This window comes from Oncorhynchus clarkii, chromosome 31, assembly GCF_045791955.1.
Source record: "Oncorhynchus clarkii lewisi isolate Uvic-CL-2024 chromosome 31, UVic_Ocla_1.0, whole genome shotgun sequence".
In the NCBI taxonomy this organism is placed as follows: Eukaryota; Metazoa; Chordata; class Actinopteri; order Salmoniformes; family Salmonidae; genus Oncorhynchus; species Oncorhynchus clarkii.
In genome coordinates this window covers 18,171,418-18,187,327 of record NC_092177.1, presented here as the reverse complement: position 1 = coordinate 18,187,327, position 15,910 = coordinate 18,171,418, and the positions used below count along the sequence as shown (strand labels likewise).

At 42.9% G+C, this 15,910-nt stretch overlaps 1 protein-coding gene across 1 annotated transcript in view; it reads right to left on the bottom strand.

Moving 5' to 3' along the window:
* The window catches only part of LOC139391187 (sorbin and SH3 domain containing 2b), a 66,790-nt gene that overhangs the window by 29,500 nt on the left and 21,380 nt on the right, over positions 1-15,910 (bottom strand). The window contains exons 4-12 of the mRNA XM_071138777.1: positions 14,985-15,521; positions 12,206-12,601; positions 11,047-11,188; positions 9,700-9,872; positions 4,951-5,017; positions 3,982-4,032; positions 3,562-3,805; positions 2,911-3,025; positions 890-976 (exon numbers count right to left, since the gene is read on the bottom strand). Coding sequence (XP_070994878.1) covers positions 890-976; positions 2,911-3,025; positions 3,562-3,805; positions 3,982-4,032; positions 4,951-5,017; positions 9,700-9,872; positions 11,047-11,188; positions 12,206-12,601; positions 14,985-15,521 — 1,812 coding nt within the window. The remainder of the gene's footprint in view (positions 1-889; positions 977-2,910; positions 3,026-3,561; positions 3,806-3,981; positions 4,033-4,950; positions 5,018-9,699; positions 9,873-11,046; positions 11,189-12,205; positions 12,602-14,984; positions 15,522-15,910) is intronic.

The window sequence follows — 15,910 nt, the reverse complement described above, 5'->3', positions numbered from 1 at the left end:
GAAGGAACATGTGGAGAGAGTTACATGGTTAAAGATCACTCACACACACAGCTGTGCACCTACACAACTCTTGTGTGTACAAAGAAATAAATACTTGTGAATGCTTGTCCAAACGTGAACACAACACACACCAAACACAGCAAAAGTAAGAAAAGGAAGGATGAATAAAGCTCGATCAAGAAGCTACTGTCAAACATGCATAAGCAATCAAATGAAAATGTGTTGAAAGCTCTCAGAGTGCTCAAGCAGTTGCTGTGAGGCAGGTCCAAAGAGTATATGGCAAGCAGTCTTACACACCATAGATCATGTGATTCACTCTTGTGCTAAATGACAACCTCACTGCAAACATGCGTTCCACATCAGTGAATTGTGCAGCCTCGACCCTACTGCTGTGAGGTCCAAACAGTCAAGCATGTAAAACAACAACAAGCCTAATCACACTACAGGTCTGTGACAACACGTTGCTAAAATGTTGGATGAACTGAGCAGAAATATTACATTTTTAGTCCCCGTCAATGGACTGACATCATCATTGTCAATTATTATATATTTTGTTGCACATTTCAGCCAGTTATTTCTGGCTTCTCTTCAGACAGAGGTCAAGTATTTTCCTCATCAGTGGAACAACACAACCACTGTGCTTGCCTCCCAAATGACACCCTATTCCCTGTAATGCAATATAAAGGGAGTAGAGTGCCATTTGGGACACCTGTGACATGCTATTATGCTAATAGTGCACAACACGTTCATCCCACTGGGGCACAAGCTTAACACATGGCCACACATTCCTGACCATGGGGCTGCAGTGCTAGCAGCCGCAGCCAGGGGTCAATACATTAGCACCTTATGGCGCTGGCTAACGGAGAGAACCACAGAGGCCCTCACTTACCGGACGTCCAAACTCCAGCTCAGCAAAGAACTTATACCAAGGCTCATCCTCTAAATCTACCTCAGTAGGGTTTGAGTTACTAGTATTCTGGATTGACAGGGTGGAGAGGAGAGAAGAGAGGAAGGAGCGGAGGAAAATCAACACAGAGTAAGGGTGAGAATGATCCATGATAAACAGCAGAGTAAAATGGATGCAAATGAACAGCAACATTGGGAAAACAATTGCAAAAAGGTACTAAGTAATATATAATTAGAAACAAAGTAGGCATTGGTTTCAAGCTGAAAAAGAAAGGAAATTCACATGAGCACCACAATGCCTACTTCACCCATGCTCTACCAAGGGTTGCCAGCACACAGCTTTGACCTACTACTACAGTAGCTATGTTGGTGTATTGTACTTCAAACAATGTGTAGGCAGGTTGCTTAGGATTTAAACCATCGTAACCAGCCAAATTAATTTCATTCACAGGGTAACCTCAAGAACACACCAGCAGAGGGCAGTAAGTCACTACAACATGAACCTTGATCTATCCACAGAGCAGTACAGTACACTTTCACTGAGAAACAGTGTGGGCTATTATAGTCAACATGTTTGCTTTGGGGTAAGTTGAGCCTATGGCCACAGGGTAAAGTTGAGGCAACAGCAAATTGAGCAAATTGAAGCGTTTTCTTCCCATGCGTAATGCAAGGCATTATCGCTGGGATATTTAAAAATATATATTTCACCTTTATTTATACAGGTAAGTTCATTAAGAACATATTCTTATTTACAATGACGACCTGGCTATGAGGTTTTGACAGTGCCTGGCCTATGTTTTAAAGTGTTTAAAGTACAAAGTGTTTGTTCGGTGTTAAGCCTTTGTTAATAAACAATATTTAAAATTATTAAAAGGCAAAAACAGTGATTGTGAATGTGCTGAATTGTGTTTGTGTTGAATTGTGTTTGGGAAATAAAAATAGATTTTAAAAAGGTAGTGGTAATATTTAATTCAGTACAGAAATGTGTAGGCAGCTTAACTTACCCTGTCTCGCGGGTCAACTTACCCCATACCCAGAGTAAGTTGTCCCAAGAAACCACTTTTAATGGACAACCTATGTTTTAAAAACTGTAATGTTTACATGAATTCTGAATTATTTCCAAGGATAGACAACATCCTGAAATATATGTAGATATCATTGTTGGAAATAATATTATATTTCCCTTGACGGAGTGATGCTGAATGTAAAAAATGGCTAAACTTACCCCACTCTCCCCTACTGGAAAGAGGAAAACAGTAAATACCTTTGGTAGTCTAATTACACTGCCACTGAAATGAATTACTGCCACAAAATAAACTATGTTTTTGTTCCACGTAAGTGGCTCAGAACAATGGTGCATTTCAAACCACTTAGCTAATGAGATGAACCCTGCAGGGCACATGGTCTGCTGCTGAAACAGTCCACTGCTAATTACCTGCTAGGAGGAGTGATATCAACAAGGGTAATTTAGTTGAGTTCAAATGTCATCCCAGCAAACCAGGGACAATGCCTAAACATTAGCTAAGATTCCCATTAAGTTCTAGTTAGGGTTTTATCTAACATTAGGATGACAACATCCCAAAAACATTAAAATAATTGATTATGTTAGAGGCTTCATGATGCTTGTATCTAAACCAACATAGGTAGTTTTAAAATGGTTCCATACATCAGTTGAGGTCTGTATACACTGAAATAATGTTTTTTTATAACACTTTTTAAAAGATGTTTTGAATGAAATATCCTTGGAGTGTTCTCCTAACTTTCACTAAAATGTTCTACACATCATCTGTAACAACCACCACACTCCCCAAACGTTTCCAGGTAAAGAACATTCTTGCAACATCAGCTGAATGTTTTATTCAAACATTATATAAATCATCAGCACAACTAGACAATATTTGTGTTATGAGAACATTTACAGGAACCTAACGAATGTTCTGGGAACTTTCACAGAACCAATTTCGGTTTGCTGGGATTAGTTTAGTGGCGAGTGACTGGTCTTACCTGTCTCTCCTGCTCCAAAATTGAGGATTTCCCAGGTTCATAGTCGAAGATGCTGCGAGGTTCTGCACGATATTTCCTGGTGTCCACCTTTCTGTCAGGGGGTCCATATTGGTTTCTTGTTAGAGGATACAGAGACATTTTATTATGCAGTGGCCCACTTGTTCCAAAAGTTACCATGCCAAATAATTTCAATTAGTGTATTTTACCCCCTTTATCTCCCAATTTCAATCTTGTCTCATCGCGGCAACTCTCCAACAGGCTAGGGAGATGCGAAGGTCGAGTCATGCGCCCTCCGAAACATGACCCGCTAAACCACGCTCCTTAACCAGGAAGCAAGCCGCACCAATGTGTCAGAGGAAACACCACTCAACTGGCGACCGGAGTCAGCCTGCAGGCGTCCGGCCCGCCACAAGGAGTCGCTAGAGCGTGATGAGCCAAGTGAAGCCCCCCCAGCCAAACCCTCCCCTAACCCGGACAACACTGGGCCAATTGTGCGCTGCCCTATGGGACTCCCGGTCACGGCCGGTTGTGACATAGCCTGGGATCGAACCCGGGTCTGTAGTGATGCCTCAAGCACAGCGATGCAGTACCTTAGATCGCTGCGCCACTCGGGAGGCCCTTGAAAGGAATTTTTAAGTAATTTTGTCTTACTTGTCTATTGTGCCTCTGTCCCTCTCGCGCTCCCTTTCTCGAACATGTGCCGATGAGAGTATGGGAGGGGGTGTGGGGGGCATGGATGAGGGCGAGGTTAAGGAATTTGTGTTCCTGAAGACATTGCACGTGCTGTTGTCAGACACACTCTTGGTCATTGGCCGGTACGTGTGGGTCTGGGGCGGAGCATGGGTCTGCAAGGACTTGGCTGGCCGATAGTCTGGGGCTGAGCGATGATGTCTATCTGTAATAACAACAGATGCGTGTGACAGATGCATCCAACAGATGCAATCCAGAATGTAGGCATGAATTCAAAGGTGAAATTTGTATGACATATGTATCTCTATCATATTCCAGGCACTCAGCACACAGACTTTTGATTCATGTGTGATTCATGTGATGAAATAATACATTTCTTACCAGTATTCACTACTGTGTGGGTGGTATTATATGGGTCCATATTTTCATTTTCTGTGATAAACACCAAAGTAGGATGATTAGCTGTGCACTTCAACTCATCGTGTAAAAGCAATGACTGTTTAGTTTGTTTTCATACAGTGATTAATTTCTTAAGCTATTCTACATGTGGTCAAAGATAATGGTAACACCATCTTTGTGTAATGCATTATGAATATATTACAGGAATTATCATATTTGTATAGGCTGCTATAAGGAGCCAATGGACTGCTCATAACACATCTTCAAATGCAATATGGGTATTACAAAAGGCACCACCAATGTAGTAATAATAATGAAAAAAAACATAATGAAAAAAAAAATGAAGCATATGGTTGTATGTCATTGTTGTCAATGTGTGTGACCCCTGACCTGTGTAATCCCTGTGGGGTCAGTACTAGCTGGCTCACATTATGCAGGAACTGCACTGTCAGATTCCCAGTAATGACATTTCTCTAAGCTGCAGACTGCTGAGCAAAGCTGCTCTATTGTCAAATAGTCAGCTGTTGTCATCTCCCCCCCCCTCTCTCTCTATGTATGTATGTATGTATGTTCTCCCCCCCCCTCTCTCTATGTATGTATGTATGTATGTATGTATGTATGTATGTATGTATGTATGTATGTATGTATGTATGTATGTATGTATGTATGTATGTATGTATGTATGTATGTATGTGTGTGTGTGTGTGTGTGTGTGTGTGTGTGTGTGTGTGTGTGTGTGTGTGTGTGTGTGTGTGTGTGTGTGTGTGTGTGTATGTATGTATGTATGTATGTATGTATGTATGTATGTATGCATGTAGTTCAATGTAGGCCAATGTCACTGTAGCCCTATTACTATCCCATTTAGAATCCCTTCTCCTCAGGGACTGGCTAAGTGGAGAGATGGATTAGGTGGAACTACATCCTGAAGATGTTATGGAAATGACCTCTTACCTGGTTTGTGTACCACGTGAATCTGCTTGAACATGGACTTATACCAGTCCTTTGGCCTGTCCACGGTCTTTAAGAAAAACATACAACAAAATCTGGACCATTTTACCAAAAATAACACCCACAAAACACAGTAGTGAGATGTGGACACATAGAGACATCCACAGTATTAGTATACATATCAATGTATTAGATCAGTTTACCATTACATAATGAGATATACGTTGTGTTCCAAATGTCACCCTATTCCCTCTACTACAGGGCCCCGGTCAAAAGTAGTGCACTATGAAAGGAATAGGATACCATTTGGGACGTATACAAAGTGGTTGTTTGCAGGCTGGCCAATGAATCTGACCTCAGTTGGCATGCTTTTTCCCAGGGTTTCATAAAACACCCCAGGGACAGAAAATCTATTTCTCCTCCCACAATACAGTCCTGTGACGGCCAGGCCTGGCCAGATGGCCTGCATTGATTGGAGATTAGGAACACAGTCATGATTTATAGGAGGCAGCCACTTACATGTACACTATAACATTTTACCTTTTGAGTTTTACACCAACATAAGCCTCTATTCATCTATGCAAAAATCTCTCTGGTGGTGGTAGAGAACCAAAGCAACACTGTAGCTCAGAATATATATTTTTTCCTGAAATATCCTTAACCACAAGCTGACAGAGAAGTCCTTATGGATTATCAATAGATAACAAGCTATAAGCCCAAAGCACTAAGCTCCCTCTTGGTAGTCTAGTCTAATTTAGCAGAAAAATACACCCTACATCATGACAATGCAGAAATACGCATACAAATAAATACAGTATACAGGGTTCATACAGACAGTGGCAAGTACTTTTTCAAGTACTGATGTATATTTTCAAGGACCATCAATTTGCTATAGTTCCTATTATGCAATTGTTTCTAGTCGCCTCCAGATGACAGTATATCGCCACAACCGCATTAAAAAAAACAACTACTTACTATTCATCCCCACCTCACAAGTTCTACTCAATAATACGTGTTTCACTACTTATTTACTACATACATGAGTGGTAAGTCAGGACCGATGATGTTGACTGATTTCTTTATAAGAACTGTAACTCAGTAAATCTTGGAAATGGTTGTATGTTTTTGTTCAGAGTAAATAATAATATTAAATTGTCTTTACATTGAAAGTGTCTTCATATTTCACAAAATTTTAGGTCCCACAGGCTGTCCCAACACATAATGACATGAAAGTGAATTCCGACAGAGTAAAAGGCCCTTAGTTGATTCTAAAATGTTGTATTCTATACCCATTTGAAGAGAAACAAGTTATTAATGTGTTTGACAAGATTAAAGACTCTCTCAGGGGACCCTATTTAAATTTGAGGGGATCCCACATCAGTCTCGGACCCCAAGTTTGGGAACCATTATACTACTAACCTCTCTCCCTGCTGGCTTCAATGCTTCCTCTCTCTGTCTATCTCCTTTGCCTCTTTCATTGCAGCCTGACTCACCACTGTCTGTCTCACTACTCTCTATAAAGAAAAGGTATTTTGTTAAAAGAACTCTTTTGATTATAGCTAGCTTAATTTCAGTCAACTGCTCCTGCTCAGGTCTGCTGAGGTCAGATTCCGTGCAACGTTAGCTTCTAACTTCATCCTTCTAGCCACTTAGTTATAGCTAGCTACCTGGCTAATGACCAGAGCCCTTGAGCAATCTAGCTAGCTAGACATCTGACTGACATATCAGTGACTATTTATCGGTTATACACTCATTCTCCGAGAGTCGGGGGGGGGGGGCGGGTTGTTTGGAGGACACGGCAGAAGTCGAGGGATGTTAAATTAATTCCCATTGTCGTCTCGCTACTTTCCACTATAGGTCTGGATTGAGGTAGTTTGTTTCACCTCTCGGTCTATGTCGTGTGCGGAGTTTCCCATTGGACAGAGTGGCGAATGAATGCACTGCTAACAAGGCAAATCCGGGGGAGCAGGCGAACATAATGAGCATACATTAATCATTCATGATTCCACTCGTTCGCAGAGGTAGGCGCAATTAGAACTCAGATCAAGAAGCCTTCTGAGCGTTGATTAACTATTAGAACTCAGATCAAGAAGCCTTCTGAGCGTTGATCAACTATTAGAACTCAGATCAAAAAGCCTTCTGAGCGTTGATCAACTATTAGAACTCAGATCAAGAAGCCTTCTGAGCATTGATCAACTATTAGAACTCAGATCAAGAAGTCTTCTGAGCGTTGATCAACTATTAGAACTCAGATCAAGAAGCCTTTTGAGCGTTGATCAACTATTAGAACTCAGATCAAGAAGCCTTCTGAGCGTTGATCAACTATTAGAACTCAGATCAAGAAGCCTGAGCGTTGATCAACTATTAGAACTCAGATCAAGAAGCCTGAGCGTTGATCAACTATTAGAACTCAGATCAAGAAGCCTGAGCGTTGATCAACTATTAGAACTCAGATCAAGAAGCCTGAGCGTTGATCAACTATTAGAACTCAGATCAAGAAGCCTTCTGAGCGTTGATCAACTATTAGAACTCAGATCAAGAAGCCTTCTGAGCGTTGATTAACAATTAGAACTCAGATCAAGAAGCCTTTTGAGCGTTGATCAACTATTAGAACTCAGATCAAGAAGCCTTCTGAGCGTTGATCAACTATTAGAACTCAGATCAAGAAGCCTTCTGAGCGTTGATCAACTATTAGAACTCAGATCAAGAAGCCTGAGCGTTGATCAACTATTAGAACTCAGATCAAGAAGCCTTCTGAGCGTTGATCAACTATTAGAACTCAGATCAAGAAGCCTTCTGAGCGTTGATCAACTATTATAACTCAGATCAAGAAGCCTGAGCGTTGATCAACTATTATAACTCAGATCAAGAAGCCTTCTGAGCGTTGATCAACTATTAGAACTCAGATCAAGAAGCCTGAGCGTTGATCAACTATTAGAACTCAGATCAAGAAGCCTTTTGAGCGTTGATCAACTATTAGAACTCAGATCAAGAAGCCTTCTGAGCATTGATCAACTATTAGAACTCAGATCAAGAAGCCTGAGCGTTGATCAACTATTAGAACTCAGATCAAGAAGCCTGAGCGTTGATCAACTATTAGAACTCAGATCAAGAAGCCTGAGCGTTGATCAACTATTAGAACTCAGATCAAGAAGCCTGAGCGTTGATCAACTATTAGAACTCAGATCAAGAAGCCTTCTGAGCATTGATCAACTATTAGAACTCAGATCAAGAAGCCTGAGCGTTGATTAACAATTAGAACTCAGATCAAGAAGCCTTCTGAGCGTTGATCAACTATTAGAACTCAGATCAAGAAGCCTGAGCGTTGATCAACTATTAGAACTCAGATCAAGAAGCCTGAGCGTTGATTAACAATTAGAACTCAGATCAAGAAGCCTTCTGAGCGTTGATCAACTATTAGAACTCAGATCAAGAAGCCTGAGCGTTGATTAACAATTAGAACTCAGATCAAGAAGCCTTCTGAGCGTTGATCAACTATTAGAACTCAGATCAAGAAGCCTTCTGAGCGTTGAGCAATAATAATAATACTAAGTGAAATAATGATAATTAACTAAATAAAAAGGTGCGTAAACGCTATTTCACAAATAAAAAGGTGTGTTTATCCTCCACTACATCCCAGGCTGGGTCTGGCAAAACCCATTCATAAACATCAATATCTTGCCAGGCAGGCTTGTATCTACATTTGCCTAACATTTTAGCTATCGATTTTTTGGTGGCACCTAATCAGTCAGTTCTCTACCTGCCTGGGCTGAGTGGCAGTGTGGGTGGAATGAGCGAGCTCCCCTGGCAAACACAGCACAAAACGCATGAGGAAATAAAACTCTGTAGTCTGCCTGGAAATGTATTCGAAGGACCAATACATTTTTGTAATGCTTTTCATATTAAAATATTTAAACATTTTCTGTTCTCCTCTCATTTTAATTCAAGTACTTTTCAAGTATAAACTTGAGAAAACGTCTGATTTTCAAGGTATTCAAGTACTTGAATTTCAGAGTGCCAAATTCAAGTACTTTAAGCACCTCAAGTACCTTGTGAACCCTGGTATGAAATAGAGGTAAGCCCTATCCTCCACTGTAGTAGCAGTATACTCTGTGTGTCCCAAATGGCACCATATTCCCTATATACCCTATTCCCTGTATACCCTATTACCCTATTCACTATATAGCCTATTCCCTATATGGTCTATTCCCTATTTAGCCTATTCCCTATATAGCCTATTCCCTATATATCGTATTCCCGATATAGCCTATTCCCTATTTAGCCTATTTAGGTGATTCCCTATATATCCTATTCCCTATGTAGTCTATTCCCTATTTAGCCTATTCCCTATATATCCTATTCCCAATATAGCCTATTCCCTATATATCCTATTCCATATATATCCTATATAGCCTATTACCTACATAGCCTATTCCCTATATAGCCTATTCCCTATATAGCATATTCCCTATATAGCCTATTCCCTATATAGCCTATTCCCTATATATCATATATAGCCTCTTCCCTATATATCCTATTCCATATATAACCTATATAGCTTATTCCCTACATAGCCTATTCCCTATATATCCTATTCCCTATATATCCTATTCCCTATATATCCTATTCCCTATATAGCCTATTCCCTATATAGACTATTCCCCATTTAACATATTCCCTATATAGCCTATTCCCTATATATCATATTCTCTATATAGGGTTCCATTTGGCACACATTCTTTGTCAACTCACCGTTCTGATGGCGATGGGGATGCCAGACTCATCCACAGGGCCGATGCCAGCGTGGTGAGGGGCTTTCCCCCCCTCGCCTCCCCTTGGGGCTCCTGGAACCTCCTGGTACTCCTCCTCTGCTGGGGTGGCGGGGGGAGGGCGGCTCATACGGGGGTAGCCTGGGGAGCGGACCTCTGCCAGACAGGAGAAACGGGGAAGGAGAGAGAAGGTGAGGAGGAGGGAGGAGTGGGAAAGAAGAGACAAACCATGCCTACTGTACACTATTGCAGACCAGGTCACCTCACCTCACCTCACCTCACCTCACCTCACCTCACCTCACCTCACCTCACCTCACCTCACCTCACCTCACCTCACCTCACCTCACCTCACCTCACCTCACCTCACTCACTCACTCACTCACTCACTCACTCACTCACTCACTCACTCACTCACTCACTCACTCACTCACTCACTCACTCACTCACTCACTCACTCACTCACTCACTCACTCACTCACTCACTCACTCACTCACTCACTCACTCACTCACAGACAGACAGACAGACAGACAGACAGACAGACAGACAGACAGACAGACAGACAGACAGACAGACAGACAGACAGACAGACAGACAGACAGACAGACAGACAGACAGACAGACAGACAGACAGACAGACAGACAGACAGACAGTGTCCCAGAGAGCGAGGTTGGTAAACAGTAAACACTGATGAGTAAAGGTAAACCAACAACTCTCTGGTAAAGGTAAACCTCCTCTCCACACACACAGAGGAAAACACATATCTTATTTCTTCTAGGACCTATAGTGATTAGAAACATGCTGAACTAGATCCTTCCCAGGAGACTATAATAGTGAAGAGAGAAAGAAAGATAGAACAAAAACAAGAGAGAGCCTGGTCTCAGCCACTCTAATCCCCTCCCTCAGATTAGAGCTTTAATCTGCGTCACTTGGCCACTGGGATTTCAGAGATCACTGGATGCAGACGAAGGAGCACACACCACCTCTCTTCTCTCTTCGCCTCTTCCCCCTCGCTCTCTACCTCACACTAGACACTCCAGCTAGCGTTGGCCTGTGATTCTTCTCTAGTTAGAGCTCTATTAGTGCATGGGAGCGCTAGCAGGACTGACACACTCAGTTAGCAATGGGAGTGAGTGAGAGGCTGTACATTTACTAGCGCCTGCACAGGCTACACTCTGCTGCACTGCCGACTGAAGCTCTTTTGCCAAGGGGCAAATGACCTTGGAGAGTTGGGTGTGTATGTGTGTCTGTGTGTGTCTAAGTCGATCACTGATTTACAGCAGGTTTCAAGACGGGAAGTAAACTGATAGAGCTATCAAGCAGTACTCACCTGCACTCCTGGCCTGTGTTAAGAGGCCAAGGCTGGGGCTGAGTGAGGGAGGAGGTGGGTAGGACATGGGGGAGAAGGGCCTCTGGAGGTGACTGTAGGAGCTGCCTGTGATCCCGCCATTCCCATTCACTGCCATGTAGTTCTGAAAGACACAGAGATAGAGAGAGAGAGAGACAGAGAGAGAGAGCAAGAGAGAGCGAAAGAGAGCGAGAGAGAGCGAGAGTGAGACAGAGAGAGAGAGAGAGAGAGAGAAAGAGAGCGAGAGAGAGCGAGAGAGTGAGACAGAGAGAGAGAGAGAGAGAGAGAAAGAGAGAGAGAGAGACAGAGAGAGAGAGCGAGAGAGAGAGCGAGAGAGAGCGAAAGAGAGCGAGAGAGAGAAAGTGAGAGAGAGCGAGAGAGAGAGAATGAATATACAATAGAATCATCACCAGTAGCTTAGTAAACAGACAAAGAAAGAAAGGAATGAAGAGACTGAAATTCATCGCCGTTTAAGAAGTCAGGGACAGAGAATCTGTCATGGACAAACAGTGTTTGGTTATCTGTCATATTGATTAGAAAAAAGAAAGCATTAAAAATGCTACCAACACTGTAAAGGTACAATAGAATAACCAGCCACAAACATGGAATTGACAAGGTTTTCAGAAGGGAAGCTGGGTTAAAACACAAGCTCTGGATTGATTAAAAGGAACAAGGCTTGTGTAACCATGGTTTAGTTACACTGTAGTTGACTTGTTTTCCACCTACTGTAACTGTTGGGTAAGGTAAAATAAGGGAAGATGTAACATAATGGGGCATAATAAAAACATGATATGAACCCATAATGTCTGGCACATTCAGATATTGTGTTAAAACTTAACAATTATAGTAAGTCGAGAGAAGCTGTGGAACTAATGTCATTAGTCGTTAACCTGAGAGAGCATTAAGCACAGTAACACAAAACAGAGGAGCTGTTAAGCTGCTGTTTAGGATGGAGAGGCACAACAGTTCACATCAGGTGAAGAGGGGAGAGAATATCAACCAATCAACCCAAGAGGATGGAGTCTGGTTAGTGTCTCAGGACTAAACTCAGGCCCATTTCAGAAGAAAGATTTGAAACAGTCAGGGAGGAGAGGTTGCAGGGAGAGGGCTCAAGTCAGGTAGATAGCAGGTGAATAGTTACATTAGCGACGGCGGTGGTGTAGGTAGTGGCAGTGAGCGCAGTGTCGTCGGTGATGGCCGACGTCTGGCTGAGGGTGGGCGAGGGCGTTTGAGAACTCCTGTCGGTGGCACACAGCAGGGCACAGTGCTGCAGCTCTTCCTCCAGAACGGCAGTGGACAAATCACTGTAGGAGCAGCTGAGGACCGAGCTGGCCCCGCTCTGGCTGGGCTCGGGGGTGGAGGGGCCCTGGGGGGGCAGGGAGTGGGTCCGGGGACCCACCGGGACTGGTGGGGGGTGGCTAGGGGACTTTGAGGGGTCAGATGAGAGACGGATATGAAAGGGCCTGTTTAGGGGGGGCTGGTAGGCTGGCAGTGTCGGTTCAGGAGATGTCTTTCTGTGTGGGGGTCTCGGAGGGACCTGAAGTTAGAGATGAACGTGGAGAAAAGACTTTAGAGTGAAACAAAGCGCACACACTGCAGTGACGACTCTTAGAGTGAGATAGGAGGTGAAGAGAGAGAGAAGAGGTTATGTTTAAATAAAGCCAGGTGGAGCTCTGGTTCCTGAGAGAGATAGGAGATAGGAGGTGAAGAGAGAGAGAAGAGGTTATATTTAAGTAAAGCCAGGTGAGCTCTGGTTCCTGAGAGAGATAGGAGATAGGAGGTGAAGAGAGAGAGAAGAGGTTATGTTTAAGTAAAGCCAGGTGAGCTCTGGTTCCTGAGAGAGATAGGAGATAGGAGGTGAAGAGAGAAGAGGTTATGTTTAAGTAAAGCCAGGTGGAGCTCTGGTTCCTGAGAGAGGAAGGAAAGGTGCTGTCTCCTAGTTAGTTTGAGTTCAAATCTAATGTTGGGGAACCGATCCAGTTGTAATAACAACAATACAACACATTTGGTTTCCTACAGAACCCTTTGCTGCAGACATGTAATAATGCTGCATTAATGCAAGGACTAGGTCTCAGACACAGACATGTAATAATGCTGCATTAACTAGGTCTCAGACACAGACATGTAATAATGCTGCATTAATGCAAGGACTAGGTCTCAGACACAGACATGTAATAATGCTGCATTAATGCAAGGACTAGGTCTCAGACACAGACATGTAATAATGCTGCATTAACTAGGTCTCAGACACAGACATGTAATAATGCTGCATTAATGCAAGGACTAGGTCTCAGACACAGACATGTAATAATGCTGCATTAATGCAAGGACTAGGTCTCAGACACAGACATGTAATAATGCTGCATTAACTAGGTCTCAGACACAGACATGTAATAATGCTGCATTAATGCAAGGACTAGGTCTCAGACACAGACATGTAATAATGCTGCATTAATGCAAGGACTAGGTCTCAGACACAGACATGTAATAATGCTGCATTAACTAGGTCTCAGACACAGACATGTAATAATGCTGCATTAATGCAAGGACTAGGTCTCAGACACAGACATGTAATAATGCTGCATTAATGCAAGGACTAGGTCTCAGACACAGACATGTAATAATGCTGCATTAATGCAAGGACTAGGTCTCAGACACAGACATGTAATAATGCTGCATTAATGCAAGGACTAGGTCTCAGACACAGACATGTAATAATGCTGCATTAACTAGGTCTCAGACACAGACATGTAATAATGCTGCATTAACTAGGTCTCAGACACAGACATGTAATAATGCTGCATTAACTAGGTCTCAGACACAGACATGTAATAATGCTGCATTAATGCAAGGACTAGGTCTCAGACACAGACATGTAATAATGCTGCATTAATGCAAGGACTAGGTCTCAGACACAGACATGTAATAATGCTGCATTAATGCAAGGACTAGGTCTCAGACACAGACATGTAATAGTGCTGCATTAACTAGGTCTCAGACACAGACATGTAATAATGCTGCATTAACTAGGTCTCAGACACAGACATGTAATAATGCTGCATTAATGCAAGGACTAGGTCTCAGACACAGACATGTAATAATGCTGCATTAATGCAAGGACTAGGTCTCAGACACAGACATGTAATAATGCTGCATTAATGCAAGGACTAGGTCTCAGACACAGACATGTAATAATGCTGCATTAATGCAAGGACTAGGTCTCAGACACAGACATGTAATAATGCTGCATTAATGCAAGGACTAGGTCTCAGACACAGACATGTAATAATGCTGCATTAATGCAAGGACTAGGTCTCAGACACAGACATGTAATAATGCTGCATTAATGCAAGGACTAGGTCTCAGACACAGACATGTAATAATGCTGCATTAATGCAAGGACTAGGTCTCAGACACAGACATGTAATAGTGCTGCATTAACTAGGTCTCAGACACAGACATGTAATAATGCTGCATTAACTAGGTCTCAGACACAGACATGTAATAATGCTGCATTAATGCAAGGACTAGGTCTCAGACACAGACATGTAATAATGCTGCATTAATGCAAGGACTAGGTCTCAGACACAGACATGCAAATCATTTCTTTGCAATTTCCTAAGGCTTATCATAAATAAATACATAGTTTTCAAAGGCGCTATTGCATCAGGTCTAATTACCATAATCACTATGAAAGTGCAAACTCGCTAACAAGCTATTGAAACCTCAGTGTGCTCCTGGGCAGACATGATAAACTACTTGTCAGACACAAAAATACATCCAGTGCTGGAGAAACTAGCTACTATGAACTACTGACTGGTGAAGAGTGTCTGCTACTGGTACTTTGCATGGTTGTGAGTGAGAGAGCATTAGAGGAAAATGGGATGGTTCAGTCAGTAAAAACTAGAAAAGGTTTATACCACTTCTCGGCCTGCAGGGGGAAAGAGCAGGAGAGCCATCCCTGTGTCCTGTGGTCCTGTCCACGGGGGCTCTGCTGAGGGGAGGGTGTACTGGCAGAGCAGGGGCACTGTGACCCCCAGGGGAGTGGGTGGGGTGATGCGGATAGACAGCGAGGAGGTGTGTCTCTCTCTCTGGGGGAGGGGTGGCTTGTCTTTAAGGACAGGTTCATGGTGGGGGTATGTACCAGGGGTGTAAGGGCTCTCAGTAACTTGCAACGGGGTTAGTCTTGGGGAGACCATGCCGGATCCCTGTGGTTGACTGTAGACAGATTGGGAGGAGCTACTGGTGCTTGGTACAGTTAACCTGGTGTTGGGGTTGAGAGAGGTGTTCTCTGGGCAGTGTGAATAGGAGGACATGGTTCCTGAGGAGTGGGACCGGTGCCTAAGGACCAGTGAGCTAGAGGAACATTCACCAGGGCCAGGCAGAGGAGGGCAGTAGGATGAGGGGGAACTGCCAACAGGGCTCAGGTGAGAGCTATGACTGGGAGGAGGTGGGGCCTTACTCAGCCAAGGCATTCCAAAACATTCACAGAAGAGAGACAGACAACAACATGCAAATACATTATTAAAGGCATTGTAATGTCTTCTGTTGAGACAAATAATACCTGTACTGTGGCTATCAGTGTTTCTTTAAAGAGAAAGCTTTTTCTGAGCGATCTGAGTCAGAATGTTTTTTATGGCAGCAAACCTTCTCTATACCCTTAACAGGTTGGGTGGTTATACAGTGCATTTGCCCTTAAATGTCAACAAGTAGTCCATTTGAAAGAGTGGTTTTGTAAACAAAAACTAGCTCAGTTTAGCAGCAAAGACTGGCCTTGACCAGCTAAAAGCACCAGGCAGTACAGAATACACAACAGCTTCCAGATAAAACAGGACCTTTTATCAAG